The 26,145-nt window shown below is 39.1% G+C and overlaps 1 protein-coding gene and 1 pseudogene across 2 annotated transcripts in view; both read left to right on the forward strand.

Moving 5' to 3' along the window:
* The window catches only part of LOC145481273 (uncharacterized), a 51,086-nt pseudogene extending 35,543 nt beyond the window's left edge, over positions 1-15,543 (forward strand). Inside the window, exons 4-6 of the transcript XR_014048612.1 lie at positions 9,402-11,104; positions 11,490-11,844; positions 14,576-15,543. The product of XR_014048612.1 is annotated as an uncharacterized LOC145481273 (transcript). The remainder of the gene's footprint in view (positions 1-9,401; positions 11,105-11,489; positions 11,845-14,575) is intronic.
* Positions 5,846-7,064, forward strand: LOC145484663 (uncharacterized). The gene is made up of 2 exons (XM_081463271.1): positions 5,846-6,563; positions 6,805-7,064. The coding sequence occupies exons 1-2, from the start codon at positions 6,148-6,150 to the stop codon at positions 6,890-6,892; spliced, it is 504 nt and encodes a 167-aa protein (XP_081319397.1). The 5' UTR covers positions 5,846-6,147; the 3' UTR covers positions 6,893-7,064.
* Positions 15,544-26,145: the final 10,602 nt, after the last annotated feature.

Genomic DNA, 26,145 nt, shown 5'->3' on the forward strand with positions numbered 1-26,145 from the left:
GTTACATTTTGTGGCCTTTTTCCCTATTTAATTGTAGTTTGTATATTGGCGTTTCCTATTATTTCTTGTGTTCCACGGTACGCTAGAATGATAGGAAAGCTTAAAAGATTTTCTTGTTCAAAATGGCTGAAAGAACTAATCATTGCGCGCTGTATGTCAACTGAAAACTGTAGCCACCCCCTATCCGCCCCCGAGTCATCCTAACCAAGCTAACGTTTCACTTTCACTTCAAAATTGGCCTGTTTAAGAGTACATTTTCTACAATTCACAGATGTTATTGACCAGCTGTGAGGTCCGTAATGGCGAGATATCGCTCGTATTATTTCTTCTGCAAGTTTATATAATTACGAGACTCATATTCCCGAATGCGGACGGAACCAGCTCAACCTGGACAAGCTAGTTCAATTAAGTTTCTAATTATAATGGCTCTTCCACGCCACTTTCTTGAACGTTTAACTCAGTAAAATTATCCTGCAGACATAAAGAAAAAAATATTTCTTTTTAAGAAGAAGCTGTTCTCTTTTGTCCAGTGTTTTGGAAAAGCATTTTGCCGAAACTATCTCTTAGTGGTCATCTTAGTGGTCATCTTAGCGGTCGTTATTGCAAAATTCGCACCGCTCAAGAAACATTGGTCCAGTACCATATTATAAATGCTATTATAATATATTTCTATATTTTTCTTTTATCCTCGCTGGTCAGTGTGACAGTGGAATGCCTTGCTGACCCTCGATGTCAGATGCTCAGTATTGCGTAAGAACAATGTCAAACTTGTCAGGAAGCTAATCAGCGTGTCGACTCAATGTTGTCTTCTGTTGTCTTTTGTTTTAGAACCAATCAGAATAAAGTCACATAAGTGTTCCTCGCTTTCCGACCTCCACTTGATGCCTGTTTATACTGAACTATATTTTTATACTGAATTATATTTTTTGCAAAAACCATCGATTTTGCAAGGCTGAAGACGAGCTTTGTTTAGGTTAGTATTTGTTTATGTTTTCTTCTTTTCTTCGCGCGTAGTATAAGTTATAACCCTTGTATGACAGATTGTCTAGGTCTCGATAGTCGAAAATTGACCCAAAATCGTCCATATTTTATCTGATGCTGTGTAGTTGAATGGCAACGAAAGCAACGCAAAACATGTACTTATAACATTCAGTCTAAAGAACTCAAGCGATTGTGTTGGATAATGTTTTTGTTGCATACACGTTTTGCAGAATTCTCTTGAAACTCGGAAAGTTTTTTATTCGATCTCGAAATCTGTCAAATCTCACTCGGCTGTAGGGTGAGTCAAGATGTTTCGTTTTGCTGTGTTTTATTTCCATGTTGCTTGTTACAGTCGAGAAGACGCTCGGTACTGGCGAGATTGGTGTGATAAGTTCGATCTCCCAGTCAATTTTGCTCGCATTTCCATCTAAAGTCACCCATCGTAGAACAGAAGTCGAATAAACGAAATTATAGGACATTTACGGTTTCTAACCTGCAAAAAAGTTGAAATTATTGAAAAAACTGATGCACGCGCGCACACACAACTTCAATTTTAAATGACAATTCAATCCAAGCGATCTTTTTCAGGCGCAAGAAATAATCGGAAACCGTTATTTGAAGTGAATTTTAGTAAGAATTCTACTAAAACAATTAGATTATCCGCTCTCAATTTCTATGAGGTGATAGTTGATGAGGCCGATTTCTATGATGTGATAGCTGATCGATATTTACACTTACGCAAATTTTGCAGCAAAGTGAGACAGTACTATATAAAAAAAATTGTGCGAAGACCTTTATTCTGTAATGCAAAATGTAATAACATCATAGTTTCATACATAAAAAAGATTTAGTGCGAAGAAGTCTTCGCCCTGTCCAGTTCTCTGTAAAAATATAGTTTTGATCGGCCTCATCAACTATCACCTCATAGAAATTGAGAGCGAATGATCTAATTGTTTTAACAATTAGATTATTAAAATTAGAAAATGAACATTTTGTAGTTGTGCCAATGTCAGAGAAAACCGAGCAGGACCAAAACATCGAGGTCGGCCGTTTATCTTCACCTTTTTACAGTATAAAAGCTATCCGAAAAGATAAACAACTGTGGCATTTGTCGATGCAGGCGTTCGTTTTTCTTCGAGATATCACCACATCATGATTTGTTTCGGGCAACTTTAGGTGAGCATAAAAGATATTTTACAAATACGTAAATTCCAGGAATTCTTATTTTCCTGCGATGATATTTGTCTCCTTATTAGTTGACCGAGACAAATTACAAGTCTTTCTCTTTAATTCTATGGTTTTCAAAAGGTGCTAAATATCGCAGCGGAATCCGTAATGAGCGTGACCCAAATCTTAGCCATCATACACACATACATAGCTTTATTTGTTGACGCAGGTTGGTAAAAGTCAGCCGATGGCTGATGTGGACCTGCCTGTCTAAATGCAACATCAAGTATGCAAAGGTATAAAATGCAAATAAAACGTGTCCACTGATAATAATAATCATGAAGCTAATTATGTCTATTGCGTATGGATACGATAAAATAAGTAGATAAAAGAAAAAGAGATAAAAGGGAGTTGTTTCTCAAAAGTGTGTCAGTTTATTTCCACAGAAAATGGAACATTTGAGCTGTGATATCATTATTAATCTAAGTATGTAAACATTTCAAACTCGCCAATCCTTACTATTATTTAGACTGAATTTTTTCCGCGAAAATTCTATTTCTAACGTCACGCTACATGGAAAAGCAAAATGGGTCCTCAGTTCCCGGCTCTCTTTTGCTGTCGAGTAGAACAAACTGCCAGTCAATAGTGAGTGAAGCCTCACCCTAAATTTAATTTTGGGACATTGCTTACATCGATTTCTCCTTTTTGGAAGGCGTGACGCGTGACAGAATTCAAAGGTCAGACGACAGGAGTTGACAATGTCGATTTCTCTAATATTGTTTCCTTTGTTTTGAGAACTTTAACGGTTCTTTCGAATCAGAAAAATCAGCAAGCAGTGCGGGTGGTGGGTAACTTTCTCTTCAACTAATAGCGTGCAAATGAGATGGTCAAGGAAAGTCGTCAGAGGTGGTGTCTATTTGGTGCAGCTGAATTGAAACAATGATGAAATACAGGTTATGATGAATCTTTCTAGTTATCCGGCCCACGAAATGGTCATAAAGGACAGACGACTGATATAAACATCCCAATACGTGTAATCGTTGCTTGGTCAGGATTGCCGGTGGAAATCTCTTCTGCGTTCATTGTTGTCGTTTGTATCGTCGCAGGTTTGTACATCATCTTGTTTTCCGCTTAATTTCCTTCCTTTATTACCTCGTGCAGGCAATTGAAGAACGACCACTTGCTATGAAGCTTGTGATCATTTTGTTCCGATTCAAAGGTCTCTTATAAACATTGGTTGCACTAACACATTGCACTGCAAACCGATACAAGTAGATGAAAAAGTCACGGACCAAAAAAAAAAAAAAAAAAACATGAAGCATTTGATTAAGCTTGCCACTATGATTTTAACGCGATTCGTGGTAAGCAAAAATAAAACAACTTCGCTAGTTGCCCAAGAATATCCATAGAAAAACAAAGGATTCAAAAACACACGCAGTTGGCTTAAATGTCAAAATTAAACACAAATTTATTTAATGGATTGTGAAAAAATCTTAATGAAATTGAACTACGGTCTGGGACAACAGATTTTCCTCCACCCCGTTGCAAACAGGGTGTGGGTGGTGGTGGGAGGGAAAGGGGTTTGCCTTCTTTCACCGTTGCCAATATTTAATGTCCAAGTATCTCTTCCCGGCGTCATAGTTCCACATCTGCACCCTCCTTGAATGGGTTCCCCTTTGTTTTGAAAACATTAACTGTTCTTTCGGATCCGAAAAATCGGCAAGCAGTGCGGGTAGCGCGTCATATTTGCTTTAATTATCAGCGTGCAAACGACAAAGGAAGACGTCAGAGGTATTTGGAACAGCTGAATGTAAGCAATGAGGGAATACATCACCATCTTTCCCTTCCCTCCTCGCAGAGAATGCGGCCATAATTAGGGAACTGACAGGTCATGACAAAACTTTACTGCTATCCGGCCCACGGAAGGGTCAGAAAGTAATGAATATCTCTCTTTATCGACTAAACGAGGAGGTACCGAGACTCTCTTTTGTTACACAGATTTCTATCTTGCTCATACAGCTGCTTCTGCTACTAAAGGTGCTACTACTTGAGCGGTAACAAATGTCCACGTACTTAAATAGCGATGCGTGGGCCCGGGAGGATTAAACATCTTTACAGGACACTAACCCAAACACTTTCACGCTACTTTCAAAAGTGAACTACAGAGTTCCTGAAATACCCAATAGAAAATAAAGTTAAGAGAACAAGAGACCTAAACAGGATCTTTGTGGGAGATACAGACCAAGGCCAGTAGACAAACCCAAACATGACTATCGATGGTCGGGCCCTAGACTCACAAGACTAACGTGGTAACTACAAAAATAATAAACAATTGGTGATGACCGACTAAAAATTCAAAGTTCTATACAAGCTTTTGAGCTTCATGACAAAAGGACAGACGAATGAAATAAACATCCCGATACGTCAATGTAATCCTGCTATGTCAGGACTGCCAGCGGAAATCTCTCTTGCGTTCATTGCTGCCATTTGTATTGTCGCAAGGCTAGTAGATATTAGTACACCGATCGATACTCGGTCGACACTCCATCGACACTTGATCAACAGTCGGTCAATAGTCGGCCGAGTGTCGACCGACTCAACACTATTCATTTTGTTATTCATTCTGATATGAAACCTCCACGGTAATGTCCCTGTTACGTGTATCACACTGAAACATTTACTTTCAACAAAACTTGTTTAATGTTGCTCCTGTTAATATTCACCACCCCTTTAATGTAACGAAATTACGTCTAAATTAGTATCGATAATTTCTTGCTAATTTTACTGCTGTTATTGATAGCTATTTGAGAGTCCATAAAGAACGGGATTGTATGAACGTGAGCCATGTGTGTGAGCCATAAACGTAAACTGAATTACATTTTGCACGCAACTGAGTTGCTCTGAAGATTAATTGAAATAGTTTTGATATGCGTTTCATGATAAAAAGCTTGCGAAGGCAAATTAATTTTCATCAACCCTGCCAAAATGTAGTTCAAAATATATTCAGCTGTTTCGAATGTCAAAAATAAAACGAAATAATGAAATGGAGTGTTAAAAGGAAAGGAAATTTGTTCAGACAGGGTGTAGAGGTGGAGAAGTTGTTTATATTTTTGCCAACTGAAAACCTTTGCGAGACCAATTTCTCCGATTTGCCTGTAGATACCAATTTTAATTAAACTGGATATTGCTGACAATGTGAAAGACTATCAGAAAAATGTATTTTTGTGGAAATAAACCGTCGCACATTTGAGAAACAACTCCCTGAAAGTGGCGGCGATATTTAGCACCTCGTGAAAACCATAGAATTAAAGCGAAAGACCTCTAATATGTCTCAGTCAACTAATAAAGGGACAAATATTATCGCACGAAAATAAGAGTTTCTGGAATTTGTGCGAGGTATCTTTTAGGCCCAACTAAAGTTGCCCGAAATTTCGTCCATTTTAGCCCGCTTGAGAGGCCAAAATCATGATGTGGCGATATCTCGAAGAAAAACGAACGCCTTCATCGGCAAATGCCATGGTTCTTAATTTTTCCGGATAGCCTTTATACTGTGAAAAGATGAAGGTAAACTGCCGACCTCGATGTTTTGGTCCTGCCCGGTTTTCTCTGACAATGGCACATAAGGCATTATTGCGCTAGTCACTTTTTCTTGCAACTCGAGATTGTGATCGAATTCAAATTCAGGGAGGAAGGTTACAAGTTTTGCGTGTGCAGCATTCAACATTCATTGCACATAACACTAACCCATCTTTGAAATCCCTCCTGTCCATGGCGTGAGAATTGTGTAACAGTATTATACTATTCTTGTTCAGGAATGCCATGGTTGTTGCGGCATCAGAGGAAGGAGAAACTCAACCTTTTTATGACAGTAAAGGAAATTTCTTAACCAGAGAAGAAATTTAAAGGCGAGTCACTGATTACTACAGAGTCACCCCTGAGTCAGCTGAACAGACACATCAGGTTACAGACGTTGATAAAGATTAAATATATTACAATCTGATGGCAGAAGAGCGTTCTGCAGAAGCTGCAGGACATAGACCTGCTCTTGAGTTGGAAGCTGGTTGTGAACCTGGACGAATTTACGTTAATGTCAAAATTGACAGGCCCTGGTTGGCAGTTGGATTGATAAAAGCCGGCATCGCAACATTAGCAGCTTTGTACCATAGAAACCCGGCCGGTGTTGAGACTGCAGTGAGAAATGCCTTAGCGGGTTTGGCGGATAGAGTCCTGTCTATGAGACCGTCTTCTGTTCTTGTCGACTTGTGTTTTAGTACAAAAGAATGGTTTCTGGCATTTATGGATGCTGTTGTGGCAGGGAGATTAAAGCAAAGATTTCAGGAAGAGTTTTCTAAAATTGGATTCAAAGACGAGTTGCAAATGACTGTTACTGTATACGAAAATGCGTCTCAGATGAGGTGAGATATAACACAAGCTAATAACGTTGAGTAGCGAGACCTATTTGAATGTAGCCAGTTTTTTGTAACGAAGTGGAGCAGACTAAAAATAACCCGGCACAAGCTATAAATAGGTTTTTAATAAATATCACGGGATCCGTTCTCTCCTTCATTTACTCTTGTTTTTATCCAGTCTAGAAGTTACTTAGGCTAACGTAAGATGTTTGAATTTGTCATAAACATCTAAGTATCTTGTTTTCAGGCAGGAGGAGGAGTTAGATGCCAAAATTGGCGAGTCTTCAGGGATCGGATCAACCGGGTCAGGTTGTATTACACTCTGGAATGTTTGATTTACACATCCAAAACTTACGCAGGACCCAAACTGTATTGATCCTTAGAACTAGAAGGTGCCACTCTAAACAGACCGACTAGAAACGGATACAGCGACTCAATGACAATGAAAAAAGTATCCCAATTCTCTAAGAGTCATACTCAAAAGATAAGACAGTCAGTGAAAGTTAAACTTTCTACATTGCTTTTTCAACCCAGATATTCATAAATAATTTAATAAATGCTATCCACCTAGTTTACTGGTTCGTAATATGGTTTGCTTCTGCTCTTCGTTGCACATTTTCACTTCAAACTCTCACAAATTACGAGGGTGCGAAAACAGAAGTGACATTCATTTTTGCGTTTGACCTCAGTGAAATTGAGAAGATTTTATTGCCTTCTCGGTTACACGTTTCTGGAACGTTAATAATGGAGAAAAGAATATTTCACGACTTGGTCATTTGTATTGATGACTGTTGTAAAATCTTTGTTAGATCGACATGCAGATGCTACTGCTCCATCGCCAACACGGGAAAGTTACACAGGTATTATAAACTTATGATTATCTCTAACTCAGAGACAGGGGTCTTTTCTTCACCACTCTCCTGAAAGAATTAGGTAAAAGGGAACAGGAGGATTGGTGGAAAAATGGGAGACTAGGAGGAGGGAAAAGTGGAATACTAACCTCAATACAACAATGAGTATGGCTATGCCGGTTTAACTTTGTGTATCGAGGTTATTCCCGAGTCGCGTTTGCGTGCACTGCTACCCCTAATAGAGATGATTTGAGAGAAGTATATAAAATTGTGCTTCTGGCACTCTTCAAACATTTGCTCTATGAACTTATTGTTTCCTGCGAAATTAGGGGAGATTCACCATTCGAGAAACTTATTATCAAGACGTGTGAAGACCGATGTTTTTAGGATTGTGAGGAAATGATCGATTATCTTTAATGGAAAGAGAGAAGATTGATGAGTGTGTCGTTAGGGATTGCCCGGAAATGTATGTACCTTGCAACAGAATTTGCAAAAAACAGACCACTAGTTTGTCGTCTCAGCAACCAGTTATTCGTCAATATTCGTCTCTGTATGAGTTTTTCGGCGATCTTTTTTGTCATGGTATGCTTGCTCAGTGATATATGACGGCCTTGATCATTTTCTCATCTCTTGCTAGTTTTAGTCCAATTCCATCGTTTGAAATGTTACACCTAAGGTTCTTAATGGAAGTACTTTTACTTAGTATTCTCTAACAGTCTTTAAAAACTCGGGTGACAACCATTTTCTCTTTTCAACATGTTTATTCACGCTCGTTGACAAAACCGTTTCTTTGCCAGACTTGGTTTTATTCAATACTTCGGTGCTTTCTTCCCATTCCTCTATTTCATCTCCCTCTATCACAGATTCGCTTTTTTCGAAAAAAATTCTATTGGTCAAGAGTCTTCATCTAGGAAGCGACACGGGGTTTTCATGACTTCTTCGTGTACTGGATCGCATTTGAGACGACGAAACCACTTTATATTTATACTACAGTTTTCGCAGCGTCCTTCTGAAAACGGTAAAAGGACATTGAAAGCTTTGGCTTTAGCAACCTCTCCACAGATCCCCTTCCAAGAAAGGTTCGACTTCCTTGCCATAGCTTTGACGTAGGGGACCTTTCACTTGGATACGAAGATCGTCGCTTGAATCGTTGCTGTGAGATTTCGAATCACTGTCTTGTTCGTTCTCTAAATCACTTTCCATGTTTTCATATGTATCCTTCAAATCGATAGCAGTGTTTATGCTTTCTGCGTCATCTCGCATATCAAATTCCTCGTCTGATTCGACTTTGGAAACCACTCCTGGAAAGGCAGCAGCCATTTCCTCTGCTTCCTTTTCCAATCCTAACTAACAACTTTGCCTCTCGTAGCGGTCTCTATTGTGACTTCGACTAAATGGCTTTTGGCAATACTGACAAAGGTGTGCCATGCAATGATGCGTACTTGACGCTGTTTTTTTTTTCAAAATGGGCAAGAACAGCTTGACGTTTCGTCGACTTTGAAAAACCACAACAGAAAATTCAGTCACGAGTCCGTTACCTGGAGACTCGATTTCTCAAAAACTCCTGTTTTAACTGTTCTCTACAATTTCTCCAGGTTGATATTTTTCTTCGCTCCACGTGAATGACCAAAATCTTTCCTCTTCAATCATCATACAATCGTGACACGTTTGGCTGTGGTAATGTCCTCCCCATCCTTTACTATAACATCTTGGTTATTCGTGCACTAAGCGGTTAATTTCTTTCGCACATTTATCCTTGTTAGGTCTACTATTTTGTTTCGCAGCTGCGCCCTGGCTTAGTATCCCTAGCTGAGTTGATAACTATTTAGACAGAACAAAGCGAACAAATAATTCAGCTGAAAGGGAAAGTAAACATTAAAGTTGTAAGAGCTCTCAAGCCGGACACTGATTTTTTCCACTTCATTCAATATACCAGTAAAACTCTTAGTATTTGCACAAGTTGGTGATTAACGAAGTAACAATTGTTTCACAGGAACCTTCAGAGATCTTTCCCATCTCCCTCAGACAATACCGCATTTTGTCAGTCGTTACCAGGAATGCAACGCCATTAGTAGATTCCTTTGTCCAGAACACAATTGCAGATGCGTCCTCGTCCATGGCGTTACTGGTGTGGGTAAAACAACCACGGCTATCAAGGTGGCAAACGACAGATTGGACTCCGACAGTCGCACCGTGGTTGTTTATGTCAACTGCAGATATCTAAAATCACTCGATGATTTCGCAGGAAAGGCTCTTAAACAAGTTTACCATTATCCTGTAGAGGACCCGATATCTGAACTGAAAAATCGTCTGAAAAGTCAAGATTACTACACGGTGTTGTTACTGGACAACTTCGAATTTCTGCTTAGCGCCGGTGACAATGGGGAAGAGAGTCTCCCTGAGGCCGAAATGGTACAAAGGAGGATGACCCCACCTTGCGAAGAATCGAAGATCATAAATTTCATCACTGAAATAGTCATGATTTCAAGAAAAATCAAGTTACTACTCACATCGTCAGTGAAAGCTGTTTTCCAGGGCTTAGAGCAAGAGATAATTCATCTGGACTGCTTTAAACCAGAGGAATCATTTCAGCTCTTGCAAAGAGCTTGTAAAGATGTGGTGGTAAACCAACAGCACGCGTACCGGCTATCAGAGATCTGTAGCGGCATTCCACTCGTTCTCTACACCTTAGCCTTGTCACATCACGACTTGTTTAGTCTCGTGGAGCGTATGAGCAGCTCATCGCCACAAGATAAATTTGAATTCTTAGGAAGGATTCAGGCTGTTCCAAAGGAAGAAAAGATCGGCGTTTGCCTCGATATTTGCTTTGGCAGACTGCACAAGAAAAGAACGCCTTTGTAACATTAGCACTTCTTAGAGGGCGTTTTACTCTGCCAAGAGCTGTACAAATCTTTCGTTCATCGGTGTTAAGCGAACATCAACTCACAAAACATGCATTGGAACTGGCAAAGCGATCTCTTTTGGAACAACACATCGTCGGGGGTGTTTGTTTCTATACTTTACTCAGATTCATTGGTGACTACTGCAGAGAAAAGGCATTAGATCAGTTTCGTGAAGTCTTCGTCAATGCGCGGAATGTGTTCATCGATCACTTTTTTGCCTTCTTGACAGACACATTCAGACTGTTCCTGAGCAAGAACGCTTCAGACGCAATCACAGCTTTCCGACAGGAAGAAGAGAACATCATGCAACTTATTGAGTGGTGTGACAACGGAGAAATGACTGTAGTACAAATTGGAAAGTGCATCGATGTCTTCAACGGCGTCGGGGAGCTTCTGGCAAAGATGCTTGGAAAGGAGAAATATGCATCTGTTTTCGAATTGTTGAGAAAGAAGTCTGAAGAAATGAGAAATCAAAAGAGATTGAGTGAGTGCCTCACCTCCCTGGGGATCAAAGAAATCTTCCACTGCTCGTGTTCGCCAGGCCTGTGTGATGAAGCCGCGGAACAAGCCAAGAAATATTTGGTGGATGCCGACAGAATTCAGAGCAGTCCTGATCTGAACATCAACGCGGGTAATAGCCGGGCCCAATGTCTCTCCAAACTTGGTCGATGTCTGGTAAAAGAAGGCCAATTTCCTGAAGGGAAAGAGAAAATTCAGCAGGCTATCGACATTAGACAAAGACATGGGGACGAGGACATCGTGATGCTTGGAGCAACATACAATGATATGGCAGGTACGTGGATTGATTTTGTTTCTATCGTCACATAATGCCCATTTGTTGTTTACATCCTTGGCTTGAGCGAGGTACTGTGGTAGTAAATAGTCTTGTTCATCAACTCAGAGTAATGATACCAGCCAAGAGCCTGGCTAGGACCAATCGGATTGGGATTCTAACCCACTAACATTTGAACGCGTGTGCGCGTGAATTGTATCTAATCTACCTAATCTATTTCCGCCGCACTCTCGAGTCCGGTTTATAATCTTCCCCTCCTCTCCCGAACAGCAGCTGGTAATTGAGCCTTGTCTAGGGATCAATTCCTCATTAGTTTTCCCCGTACTTAACAGGAACGCATCAAGACAGAGGAATGATAATATTTTCTTGTAAATTATTTTGGTAGTGGCCCTATCGCTTGAAGGAAACCACCGGGAAGCCATTGCAGTCAGAGAACGACAGACCCTTCCAATTTACAGGGAGCAACTGGGTGACCATCCCTTCACAGCAACCATTCTGAACAATCTGTCCAATAACTACTATGCTTTGCGTCAATACGACAAAGCTAAGCCGTATTCAGATGAAGCACTGAGGATGCGACTTGAGTTGCTGAAGGATCATCGTGACACGGCCAAGTCTCTGTTTGATCTTGGTATGGTGCACAAAGAAATAGGAGAATTCCAGAGAGCGAAAGAATGTCTTGAAAGGTCCCAGGCCATGCAGAAGAGGGTACTGGATGACAACATTAAGGATCTTCAACGGTAAATCAGTGTGGTTTCCTATTTTGTGCTTTGAGTTGAGCCGTTCGTCAACTGATATTTAGCGAACTTAAGCAGCGACGTTTTTGAGACGCGGAAGGCAACCGGAAGAGGAGTGGTGCTAATTCTGGCGCGCTTCTGACCCTGTGGGATCAACTGGAAAGTCGTCGTGTTTGTATTTTAAGCCAAACTTTCCTGACCAAAAAGCTGTAGTGAACACCTGGAACGAGAACTTTTAATTTCCGGTTAGCGTCCGCGTCGCAAAAGCGTCACTGCTTAAGTTCGCTACTGAAACCGGAGCAACCCAGACAATGAAAACCAATCAGATGGCAGAACTGAAACACTGGATTCCAACATTTTCAAATCCAGCCAATCAAATGTCCTATTTTCAGATCGAGCCAATTAAATGTCCGGTACAAAACAGTGAAATCTCAACTTGTTCGTTGTGATGCTTACGCAACTACGATATCGCTTATCAATAAACCGTTATTACTTTCGCGTATTTGAATTGAATTATACGCTGCACTTTCTCTGCCGTAGTTGGTTGATTTAGAAAATACATGAGAAGAAAAGCTGCGTAAGAGTGTCACTCGTAGACATATATCGCCAACGTGCGTGGTGTAGGGTTTGAATATCGTCGGGGCTGTTAAAAGAAACCCTTCAAGTGGTCTCTGAGTAGGGAAGGTTCCTATGGAGCCGTCCTTTGTATTTACCTTAGTGATTTTAAACGTTGAGACTTTGATAGTAAAACGCGGAAAAAACATTCGTTTGAATTTTGGATGAAGATGTTATTTCAAAACACTGATACACCCAGAAAGGAAGCTCATTCCGAAGTGTACAACTACTGAGACAGTGAACGCGATGGTTTTTCCGAAAACTGCGTGATGGTTTTGCACGGTCGGCTGCATTAAAGTGTACATGACATGAAAATATTTTCTGGTTATTTGAAAGGCCTTTCAAAATACAGAAGAATGGCGTTTTTCTTTTTGTAATATCTTGTTTCGTTTAGAGATATTGACGTTTTTCTACTATGCAGATTAGATCAGTGATGACGTCATAAGGTTTGCACATAAAAAATGGTAAAATACGGAATAAACAATATATCTGGAATTATTGAAGCGGTAAAATATAAAACTTTAAGGTAAAAAGCTATTAAAATTGAGTCTTAACGTTTTCGATCTGTTTGACCATCATCAGAGTGAAAAAATCTGCATACGCTCAATATTCTTATAGCTCAGTGTTCTCATAATTTTAACAGCTTTCTACCTTAAAGTTTTATATTTTACTTTTATCGGCGAAATGTATATATTGAAGCAGGGTTCTTGAAACATGGCACCACACCACAAATGTGCATCACATGCAAAAGAAACAAAATGACACCCTTAGTGCTGTTGCCATGACGACAGTTTTGCGGCAGGTGCTGTCTTAGTAAAAACTGAAATTCCCAGTTTTTGTGTTAAACCAAGAACCATCTACCCCACCCAGTCTAATAATGGGAGTTAAGACAATATGGGAACTATGTCTCTTCCAAGTAGGACCCTTTACCTCACTTTAGAGGTTGCAAATGGGGATATTTGTTTTTTTAACAGAAAGAGACTGGAGCCGAAAGAATTGCTATGGCAACAGCATTAAGGGTGCCATTTTGTTTCTTTTGTGATGCACATTTGTGGTGCCAAGTTTCAAGAACACTGCTTCAATATTTCCAGAGATATTGTTTATTCAGTATTTTACCATTTTTAGTTGCAAACAATATGACATCATCACTGATGACCCTAATAGAAAAACGACAATATCTCTAAAACGAAAAAAGATATTTCAAAAAGAAAAATGCTATTCTTCTGTATTTTGACAGGCCTTTCCAGTAAGCAGAAATTATTTTTCATGTCATATACGCTTTAATGACAAACAAAAGCTGTGTAAAAATAGAACACGCACAGACAACAGGAGCGAAATTTATTTTGTAAAAACGTGCCAAAATCTATTATTCTACGGTTTTAAACAAAAAACAATGATATTTTGAATGGCCGTTCATTAACAGTGGAAAACGGTTAATCTGATGAGTTTATCACGCTTGTAATGTAAAACATACAGTAAAGTAACACAATATTTTCTAACGCGAAAGTTCTAACGGTTTGAGCTTGACAATTTATTAACAGACACCGTAGTCGCGAGCATCACAACGAGCAAGTTGTCTTGTACCGGATATTTGATTGTTTTGTACCGGACAATTGATTGGCTGGAATTGAAAATGTTGGAATCTATTGTTTCAGTTCTGCCATCTGATTGGTTTTCATTGTCTGGGTTGCCCCGGTCTCAGTAACGCACTGTAAAACGCCGAGGGAAAAACTTCGTAATGATGACGTCAGTCGTGTGTCTGTCCTCTGATAGATTATAGGCGAGAATCAATCAAAATGGGAGAATAACTTGGGTTATTATATAAATAATAATATAGATCACGAAATTAAGAGACATAGTTAGCAATTTTTCTCTATCAGTATTGTCTATATCCACATCTAAATTCGTTTTTGAAAGGATTGCTTATCAGTCGTCCACGTGATGGGTGTACGGGCTAGTTCACTGAAGATTAAACAGAAATAAACATAAAAACTATCTGATGCTAGTTCCAGTTCCACCCTTCCGCTAGTTTATTTAGCGTCACAACAAAGAATTTTACTGGCTTTTTAAATAAATCTGAATAATGTCTTGATTTCTAATGCATGATCTCCTCACACAGAACCAGAGATGAACTGGAAGAATTGCGTATCCTCCTTGATCGCCAGGAGTTGGAGTAGGAGCTTGTAATCAGAATTTATCAGTGGTAGATTTTCTGTTGCTTCTAACGCAATCGCAACACTAACATGAATGTACATGCAGTAGGAAGCAAAGACGATCTTCTCTCTTCGACGATGGGGCAAGTCGTGCATGACTGGACAAGACGGTTGACGTGATTCAACATCAAACTGAAATCAGGTCAAAAGTGGTTTGAGAGGAGGCTTTTAGTTTGCAGACGTTTCCAAAAAACACGCGAAGGGAACGAAGCTGCGAGCGAATGCAAAAAAAAAAAAAAAAGCAATGGGAGGGGGTTTTCCCTGCTCCCTAATTCACTCCCCACTTCTCCCCTGTTTTGCTCACCCCAGGCGCGCTCCTTCGTTCGCCCGCTTGCTCGCTCGCTTGTTCGATCTCTCCGCCTGGAAAAGGAAAGGAAACGTCTGCTATGCAGGTTATTTAGCTTGTAAAGTGGTCATTAATCTTTCGAACAACAGTGTCGTTTGCTTAAGTAGGACAACACAGGTTAATTTTTGTTTTTTACACGTTTTAATGGAATGTTTCATAGACCGCGCCTACAACAATCCACCCGAAATAACTGTAAGAAGCTAATGATCTGGCTGGGCGGCTGTTATGACAACTTGAAGTTATGGGTGACAGATTTGGCTAGTAAAACTGTCACGCACAGAAACATAACTGGTACAAGCTCATTCACTACTGATGAGGAGTCAAAGCAATTGTATTTGTGGAATGCGGCAATGAGATGGAAAATTACAGTCCAGCAGAATAGAACAAAATAGGTGACAAGGTATGGGATTGCAATCAGTCGGTTAATTGAATTTGGATACGAAATGGAAAAAAGAAAGGAATGAAAAGATAACTGAAATGGAAGGCAGAAAAAAATAACTAAAGTTCGCAACCTCAGCAGTTATTTTTTTGTTGGCTCCTTTTTATCCCAAATTGAATTTATCATAAAATTTGCTCTTGGTATTGAAATGAAATTTTAGGAGTTTTGATTGATGAGTAGTAACGCTGTATCATTGCGTATGAATCTGTCGGCCTTGCTGCATTTTTGTATTGAATGTAAGTAATGTGCTTTCACTCTTCGTAGTAAATGGAATGCGAGGTCTGAAATATTATCTTGCAGGGTTATTAGAAATAAACACTAGTATAGCAGCATAAAGCGGTTTTCATTTGAAAAACTTGCGCCACTTTCTCGTCCAATCAGAAGTAAGACCAAAACCAATGGACCAATTTCGATATATCAAAATTCAGCCTAACACAGCAGACCTCAGCACGACGCTCCGAGGAATAAACCCCACAAACTCTGCAGTTATTCCCCTGAGCCTCGTACTGAGGTCTGTTACCTGAATTTTAATATATCGAAATTGGTCTATTGTAACTCACTCGCACTCGTTTACCCGCGCTTTATGTCCGCTACATGGAATTACTTCGAGTTTGATTGGTTCATTGGATTGTCTGCGCTCTTTGTGATAAGCTAGAGTGATTACTTTCTTGGTTTTGGTTTTACGACACTCAACGGATTGAAAACCGCTCTGTAAGATTAAGTTTATGATACTTTATCTCATGCATGTACATTAAAAAACAAAAAGACGGCGGGATAGTAGCAGTGGGAAACTTAATTTCTGGCTTAAAGTACGAAAACTGCATAAAACTAAGATACTTGTTTTGTAATGTATTTGTAGAGGGTATTTTCAGAACGGTATTTATAGCAATAGGTGTACTTATTTCACAGCGAGTGTTGTGTCACATTTTGTTCTAATCTGAATTTTTATTTCTCCAAGTTGAAGGAAATATTCTTATTTTATGAGAAAAATGATATGCACTGTAATCCAAAGTAACACGGTACCCTGCATTACAGAGAAAACCCAGATCCGATTGTCTGGGGCAAGTAAATTTTGCTCTTGGGAAAGTGAAAACGGAAATTCGGTGGTACAGTGGAGAAGTGAAATTACCCTCATTAGTCTTGTTATAGTCTATCGCTGATTACAGACATTACCTAGTAAATGATGTAGTTGATAAGGCATGAACATTGCGCTGCTATTGAGAAAGTGCTATGTTAGTGGGGGCAACTGAAAGCTGAAATCCCCTGACTGGCCCACTGCGCAACTGGATTTCAAACGTTTTCAGTTTCCTGCCCTGCGGCAATCGATTAAACACTTAGATGTTTATACCACAAACAGAAGAATAAACTTTGCTTTGCATTTAGCTCTTAGACAGGTGGCGTGCAGGGAGAAGTTTAATTCAAAGGATGATTCAAGACGTTAAATGTGTATTTGATGCAATATAGCATAAATTTAGTCAATGTCTTCATTAGCAACGCTTAATTCTGAGAGCAACTTTTCAGTTAGTTTTTGGAGGCATCCTTTTTTTTATTTTAAGCACGTTTTTGGCATTTTTAAGAGGAACGTTTTCGCAATTTACTAGTACATTCTCGATTGCCCTGGCTTCAGCTTGTTAAGGCTGTAAGCGTTTGTGATGGGTAATTCAGTTATTTAGGGTTTTGTTACAACCTTTAAAAGAATATTCCTGAGTTTGCTTGGAGTCGGCGTAACGTTGTAACTGAACATATAATGATGATGATAGCCAATACGAAATAAGGTCTGCCAGTTGGCATTTTAGTTATTTTGCACGTGTACATTTGAGGTTTTGTAATGTTTGCATTGCTTCATGAGGGTCCTAAAGCTTCTCAGTAAAATTTGCTGCTACTTCTAAAACATTGGAAAATCGACAGTAAAATGTTTACGAGAGACCAGTAGCCGTGATAACCGATTGTTTATCTGTATTATCAGGTAACGCTATTTAGGAGTGGAATAAGTGACTTGCCTATATAATACAACTACCTGAAAAAAACAATTAGCTCATTAGCAGAAAATAGCAGTTAGTAGATTATTTTAATTTTCAATTTAATTTAATACTTTTTCAAGAGTCGAATGTATTTAGCACTGCTGTGTTAACTGGGCACTGTTAATAAATGACCAAATACTGCAACTAGAACACAAATCATCAGGAATCCCAACTGATGGGAAGTTGACCAGTTGGCTGTTTACACAACGCGGTCGAGGAGTTGAACTCGGGGCTACCGAGAACAAATCCAGATAGCAGCTGGGGTGAAGGATTTGAACCAGGCACCTCCAGATTTCAAATCCAGTTTTCTAGACCTCTCGGCCACGCCGCCTCCACAAACTTCTGTAGAGACACCGTCAATTTAAGTCACTACTGTGAAGTATTGTTTGGCTAAACCTTTATTGAGGGTCCCTAGGGTTTCGGGCAACAAGGAAACATGAACATTTATTTCAAGGGAACAAGGCTTCTTTTCATAGATCAAAGGGAAAAAAGGGATATCTCTACAGTAGAACCCCGGCATTAATCCGGTCACCAACAGGCCACAATGATCTTGTACTATTATTAGAGAGCTTTAGATTGGACTACGAGCACGAGATTAACTACGAGTACGATTTTCGATTTTCAAATCAGTGACGTTTCCAGAGCCCTAATTCTTCATGTTGGTTTTAGGCAGAGAGGGTGGCTCATGGGATGAAATGGGTATGTGATGTGATGATGTGAAGCCTGCAAATTAGAATTGAAAAGTGGTTCTCGCACTCGATCTCGTGCTCGTACTCAAATCTTAAGTCCCCTACTAGCAAGACTTCGGCGACAAACGCTAAGAAACAATAGAATCTATTTATGTTGAACAAGGGAGAAAATGGAAATTTTTTTAGAGACCAAGAGAACATGTTGCCCCCATGTTGCCTATTTCCTGTTTCCTGTTTCCTTCTAGGAGTTTTTCTACTTCCCCCCAGATAGAATTCTATTCCATCCCAGGGGTAGCCCCAGCATTAAATTCGCCGATTCATGTATATTTAACAATTAGACCCGTAGCCCATGAGGCGAAGCCGAATGGGCTATTGACCCGCGGCCCCTAATGGCGTAGGGTCTAATTGTTTTAGTATCACCCAACTAGTCGGACAGAAAAGGCAATAATGAAGTTAGCACAGGCAAGATGAAGAAATATTTATTTGGGATTAAAACGAAAGAAAGCGTGACGCTCGATTGCGCCAATTTCGCTACTCGAGTACTATTACTAATAGTCCTCTAGTAGCGTAGCCAATTAAAATGCAGGATTTGCATTAGTCCACTAGTTGGGTGATACTAAAAATTATTAGTTCCAGGCTTAACTGGGTCAAATATCCAAACGTATTTCAAGAGCTTATTACATGAGAAAGCGCAAGCGTAGCTTTGAATTACTGCTGAGAAATCGATCTCTAGCCAGTTAAATAATGTCGTCCGCGAACTTATCAGTCGCTACTAGGCGAGAAGACGTCGACGCCAGAAAACCTCTCAGAAAATGTCACTCCTGGTCAGATGGCTGCTATGCGAGCGGTTAAAGACGTGGTGGAGGACATGTTCAGAGAGATAAGAAATATTCTGAAAAAAAAGCGAAGCAGAAGTCTTACATCTAAGGAAATTTGTTAAGTAAAAATCATTTTGCCTTCATTTTTGGAAAACAATTTTTGTTAAATGATCACAAAACCGACGTGAGAAAGACAAATAAAGGCTTATTTTCGCGTGCTCGTTTACCTAAAATGGATCGCGGAGACGAATCAATTTATCAGCAGTTTAAAAAGGGCCATTATAATGAATACTTCAATGAACTAGAGTTTTCAGTCCGTATTGGAGAATATCCGTCTCGTTCTTTTTTTTGTTTTTGCAAGTTTATGGACCGGGTCCATAAACCTGCATAAAAACTCCACCAATATTTCTCTAGTTCAATAAAATATCAGTTCAGTCTCGCATTTCAGTTGGTTCCTAGTTATGGTCTGTTGGAGTGTGTCACATTGAGCGCAGCAGAGGTAAATTGTGTCATTTGTTTACAACATCATGCGCAACAATTTACTTGCAAATGATCGGTGCCCACAAACTTGAATTGACCAGTCAGGATGCCACAGGCGGGAAAACTGTACTGTTCTGACGTCAAATGTATGATACAGCAGGAAAGGCATTAAAGTCGGACAACTATTCTCATGGACTTGAGACGGCATTGAACATTCACGAAAAGGGATTCATAATCTAAAGACCATAGAGACTTTAAGATAAGCTACGGCGAGGTCACCTGGCTACTACGGCTACTTTTGCCGTGAGGGACTAGGCCATGACGGGACTCACGGAGCTTCTACTGTAAGTACCGCAGAGAAATGGTAGGAAATTCACCTAGCATTCCTTACATACTCTCACTAGGGTTCTTCGTCTTGCGGCCAGGGAAGGCGACATAATCTGTTTCAGTGACATGTCGATGATATGAAATAAAAAATAAACCAGAAAGGGTCGATGGAACATGAGACAAGCTTTAAAATGAAGTCACGATATTAATAGTGCTTTAAAAGTAAATAGTGCGTTCGAGTCATTCCCGATGCTTTCAAATGATGGCGGACTCCACCGACGCCAATAATCTGGAACAAAACAAGGTCATTATATATCGGATCACGTCTAAACACAAGTAAACAAAGACTTGGCAGGAAAAAAACGTGAGCGGACAAAACCGGGGAATGCCGATAAATCAAGTAATCCCGCAATGATAAACGAATTACACAACATGAACCTTCCTCTGCTTCTCCCCCTGAACCAAGTTCAGATCTACGAACTGAACTTAAAGATACTAAAGTGCCTACGAATGGATGTTGAGCGCAGCGAGCAGACGTAAATGTCTTGTTTACCCAATGAAAGCCATCACAATAAACTCTGAGCTTGCATCGAGATGCTTGTCTGGACATAAACGAGCGTTTGATTAATCAATCTAAAACAGATCTTAAAGAAAAAAAACCCAGATGATCTGGAATACTTGTCTAAGTATGTCGCTGGCAGTAGGAGCCACATGCAGCATTATCATGCTCGGCAATTGAAGTTATTGTGTAGAAAATATCGCACAATTACACAGCCGAGGGCAAAAAAAAAAAAAAAAAAAGCGCGAGGAGAAACTTAGTACATGGAGCTAAGATAAATTGTTAGTGCTTCAAGTGACCATGCACGGCATTAGCTAATCGCTTGGCCAATGGCTCGTACACGAAACGAATCGAAAAAGTCTCGCGTGTTTTCGCGCGTTCAGAGACGCGCCACACTCTCGATTTCGGTGTTAGCATCTCAAGCTATGCTTCCTATACTTTTTAAAGATGCTACTTTTAGCCCTCCCTCAAATCTACACACGTGCATTTTACCTGTGGAAAACTATCGATTTGCACAGTGTTTAGGTTGGAGATTCTCGCCCATATCAACTTTCTTTTCTCTCGTAAGTTCTCGCGCGTTTAGAGATACGCCACACTCGCGTTTTAGCTGCGGAGATCCTAACCAATGCTTACCTAACTTTTTAAAGACGCTATTTTCAGTCCTCCGCCAAATCTACACATGCTTATTTCACTTGTGGAAATCTAACGATTTCGACATTGGCCCTTTCCCAAATCTACACACGTGTATTTCATTGTGGATGTCCAACGATTTAGAGAGTGTTTGGGTTGGAGATTCTCGCCCATATCAACTTTATTTTTCTCTCGTAAGTTCTCACGCGTCTAGAGATACGCCACACTCGCGTTTTAGGTGCGGGAATCCCAACCAATGCTTACGAAACTTTTTAAAGATGCTACTTTTAGCCCTCCCCCAAATCTATCCACGTGTATTTTACTTGTGCAAGTCTATCGATTTGGACAGTGCTTGGGGAAGAGATTCTCGCCCATATCAACTTTCTTCTCTCTCGTAAGTTCTCGCGCGTTTAGAGATGCACCACACTCGCGTTTTAGGTGCAGCAATCCCAATCAATGCTTACCTAAATTTTTAAAGATGCTATTTTTAGCCCTCCCCCAAATTTACACACGTGTGTTTTACTTGTGAAAGTCTATTGATTTGGACAACAAACTTTAACTTCAAGCAGAACTGACACAAACATGACTTACAATAGATGAAGCGACACTTCACAACATCTAACACTGACAACTTTACACCTTACAGATGACTTATTTATGACCTCAACAAATCAACCAACAAACTTTATCTCCAAACAGAACCAGGATTGACTTCACTAACAACAGATGGATTGAAAGTGAGAACAGTTATTTTACTTATACCTTACAAATTTATGACTTACAAGTATTCATGACCTAAACAAACCAACCAACAAACTGTACATTATTTTGTAACTTCAAACAGAACCAGCACAAACTGTAACAACATCTGACACAAACAACTACTTACACCTTACATATGACTTTTTCCTAACCTTAACAAGCCAACCAACAAACTTTAACTTCAAACAGAACCAGCGCAAACTTGACTTACAATGGATGGATTGAAACTGACAACATCTGAAATCAACATCTACTTGCACCTTACAAGTGATTCTTTTGTGACCTGAACAAACGTAAAAAACTAGACCTGACTTCAGTACTTCAGTTGAAACCTAAGATACTGTCATTGCAGGCTTAACTACCAACTAACATACTCTGTACCACAATCACTAGTACTTTACAGACTACAGTCACTGCACAAGCTGCATACCAATGCAAGGATTTAGCACTGACTCAGATAATGATTATTATCTAATGCTACATAAGTGTGTGGCACCATTATTCAAATAAGTGTTTTTCTTCTAAAAGAAAAATTATCTCCAAACATTTTGCTACTGAATATCGCCATAGCTGTACACTGTACACTGTTTAAATTTTTTTTTTTACGTTTTTACATAAACTGGGTCAATGATTGGAATCAGAGGTCTTTGCTAAGTACTGTAACTATGTAGTTTTCTCTTCAGATTAACAACAAACTCACTTTTCAACTACATTTCAAGAGTTTATCAATCAAAATTCACATTACCGGTAGTTGCAAACACAAGAGAGACACCTGTCCAGTAAATTATTTTCTTGTGAAGTTTTGCACTGATCTTGGCAGCTATCCGTAAGTCTCAATTCTTCTGACAAGACTCAAATTTAAAAATTTGCAAAGTTATGTTTATCTTTATAGGCAAAAAACAACCAGTTAGGAACTAAATTATGGTAACTGTCTTACTGGGCATATGCTAAGGTTCCATCCTTAGCCTTAAAATTGGAACCACATTGAGTAACTTACAGCAAATTAATTCTGAGAAGGATGCAGGATGTCCAGTTTTTCAATGTTCAGCTCTTGCAAATTGGGGTTTGCTTCATCACAGGCTAAGAAAAATTAATATAAATAATATTAGTTGGTAGAACTCTTAGAATTTAGCTAGCAAATATATCCTAAGGATAGCTTGCTAACTGATTTTTTACCACAATTGCTGCTAATCTTGCAATCTGATTGGCTAAATTGCTGTTGTCGATAAGAGTCTAGACAGCGCTGCTTGTGTCAATGTGTCACGCAATGCCTTTTTCAGCTCGTGCTCTGAAAAAAAGATTTTCTTTGACGTTGATATTGTGGTAAAAAAGAAATTGAAATGTGGTTTAGCGTGGTCTGTATTCTTATCGACAACGATATGTGTCATCACAGTGGTCAAAATTTGTTGTGTACTCACTCGGCTACATCTTGTGAGTCCACAACATTTTGACCACTGTGATGACACGCATCGTTGTCGATAAGTGTACAGACCACGCTTAACCACATTCAATTTGTTAAACTTCTTATCTTAGCGTACAATGTACACCTTTCATAAAGGCAAAAAAATATTTCAGTACTTAACTCTTTTCGAGCAACAATCAACATTACGCTGCCACTCAACCTTACTACTTACTGTAGCTTTCTTAAAATAATCATAAAAGGTTTGTTTTTTTATTAATCTTTCTTGTGCATGAAACAAATTTAATGTTCTTTGGGAGTCAGTAATTAAAAACGACTTTCCTTTTTGATCCATCTTTACCATTTTGAAGTGCTTGGCAGCTTGATGGTGGTTGTTTAATTCATAAACAAGGGAAAAATTTTCATTTTAAATTGAACAATCTCAATGCACACTTGGTAAAGTAGATCTGCAAGTTCATTAGCACAAACTTCCAACTGTAAGCAGTTTGTTCACACCATCTTTTTTACCTTCTTGACTGCACCATTGATTACTTTCAAGACTTAGCAAAAATTTTCATTAATGCAAATGTTCTTGGCCTTAAGCCAGAAAATATGACACCACCTGCTTGTAGGAAAGTTTTCGAGAGTCAATCTTACTGAAGACAAAATGTTATCAGAATTTAGAATTAAGCAAAATTTAATTTGAAGGTCTTCATTTCGGATTTATTTTAGAATTGGGCTATTTTCAGTTTCTGAAGTGCTATTTTCTTTTCGTCATCAATCTCTCAATTTTTGTTGCATTTTTCCTGATTAACAATGATATTTAATATTAATGTTAAACACATTTAGATCAACAGTCTGCATTTTGCCTTATTTTTAAGTTCTTATGTTTTTTTTATGTTTATCTAGAAACAACTCTTGATTCCCTCACATAAGTATAAACAAACATTTTACATCCTCGTCAAGAACTACACAATGCAGACTGTTGATGAAAACCAATGTATATTAACTTGCTTAATGCACTAGTTTCTTGGTTCTTTCTTGGTGCTGCACTGAAGGTTCTCTTGGGCTTCCTTTAAAGGTTTGTCAGTGATTTCTCTGTTGCTCCAAAAAAATTCTCAGAATTTATTAGGACTATATTTCTGGGCTTTCTCGGTTGCTCCAAAAAATTCTCGGGAGTTTTAGGACAATAAATTCTATTTATGCTCAGTACCCTGAGTGCAGCCTGTTCATGGTCATGGTTAAGGTTTCTGGCTTTTTTTCTGGACTTCCATCACTAAGAAAGAACCATGTTTTTCTTTATTAGTCTATTTTTAATGCTAATGAGCTTGCACGCATCTACTAATTAAGTTGTTAGGTTCTTATTTAATTCCAGGACAAAAGGTGGCACACACATCAAGACCAAAGATTAGTCATATTCAAATCTAGCTAATCATGTCCCTGCTGGGTTGTGGAAGCTCTACCTCTGAGAAGGTGTGTTTCTAATGTCCTCTGAAATATTCCAACTGAGAAATCCTGGGAAACTTTATTTGATCCTGTAATGCAACCCGGGGACAGTTGGGCACTTGGAAGAGTTGGCCATCTGCTCTCAAGTGGGCTGGACAGTATGAACAAAGGTGAGAGTTTGCTTTTCATGTCTTCAGGGTTTCACTGAATTTGTCACGATACCACATCATCAATTTTGGCCCAGCAAGATGCTTATTTGCAGTCAATGTATCAGGAACTGTTCCACAACCAAGGACGTAAAACGGGAGTGCTGGATTGTGGAGCTCAAGGAAGGTGCATCTCTAGAGAAAACATAGATAGAGGAGATAACTGAATTTCATTGTTCTGACCTGATTGGATTTTCACGAATGATATTAAATTGAGCTGAGTCAGTGGGGTCTCTCTGATTGGGTTGCTACTGGGTCAGGTTTCGTCTCCTAGTTTTTCATTAAAAAATAAACTTTAACTTTAAAATGATAAAATTAAATCCTACAGGCCCAATTAAAAACAGAACATCTTTTGAAAGAATATTATATTAAAATTTTCATTTTCCCTTTTGAAAAATTTCACATCATAAACTTAATTATTTTCATTTTCTGTTTTCATTTTCATTGAACTTATAATATATTAATTTTTAATTTTCGAAAACTTCCTTTCATTAGTTTAATAGACCATATTCGTATTCTCGGTATAGGACTGGAACTAGCTTGCAATGGAGGCTTATAGGGTGGGGGGGAATATCATTAAAAAGAGATTAATGTCATTTGCATTTGAAAAGACTCCCCGCATTAGCCTCAATTGCATGCTAGTTCCAGTCCAATACCGAGAATACAAATATGGCCTATTGACACTTCACAAACTAAGGAGGACTAGTAAGCACCAGCTGTTTGTCACTAGGGTCTCTGGGATTGCCATGGTAACCAACATGAGCTGTGAATGGTCAATGGTTGCCGTGGTAACCATCAACTAATAGCCCATGCTAGTTACCAAAACAATCCCAGGAATCCTTATGCTGACAGCTGATGCCTAGTCTTCCTTAAGTTTCTGGAGTGCTTAATAGCTTATTTGTCAATTAGAGGTTTATTAGAAACTAATACATGATAGGTGTTGACGAATAATTTTCGTTGTCACGCTTATTAACTGTTAAATAAATCGGCGGCATTCCATTTAACAGTTAATTAGTCTGTCAATGAAGAGCAATTCTGAAACATTTTGCATTGATTTAAGCGCTTTAGTTGATTCAATTTCTAACCAACCGAGCCAATTAAACAGGAATTCAAAACTTTTCACCACCAAGTTATTAAGTATAATTTATATAGATATAAATTAAATCGATATAGCATTTCTTAATTTTTTTTTTGCAACAATAAAAATTCTTAATCATAAGCGTTTGTTTTTAAGGGGTGGCTTTTTAGGTGGGCTCAATTTCTTTTCCACTAAAATCCAGTAAAATTCACTAAATTCAGAGTTCCTCGGATTGTCACGCAATGCTCCTCCACAAAGTGATGAGAGACATTGCGT

This window comes from Orbicella franksi, chromosome 1 (genome assembly GCF_964199315.1).
Source record: "Orbicella franksi chromosome 1, jaOrbFran1.1, whole genome shotgun sequence".
Taxonomy (NCBI): domain Eukaryota; kingdom Metazoa; phylum Cnidaria; class Anthozoa; order Scleractinia; family Merulinidae; genus Orbicella; species Orbicella franksi.

Coding starts and splice junctions, on each gene's coding strand:
- LOC145484663 (XM_081463271.1), top strand. CDS start 6,148: ATGGCAGAAGAGCGTTCTGCAGAAGCTGCAGGACATAGACCTGCTCTT. Junction 6,564..6,804: donor GAAAATGCGTCTCAGATGAG/GTGAGATATAAC, acceptor TCTTGTTTTCAG/GCAGGAGGAGGAGTTAGATG.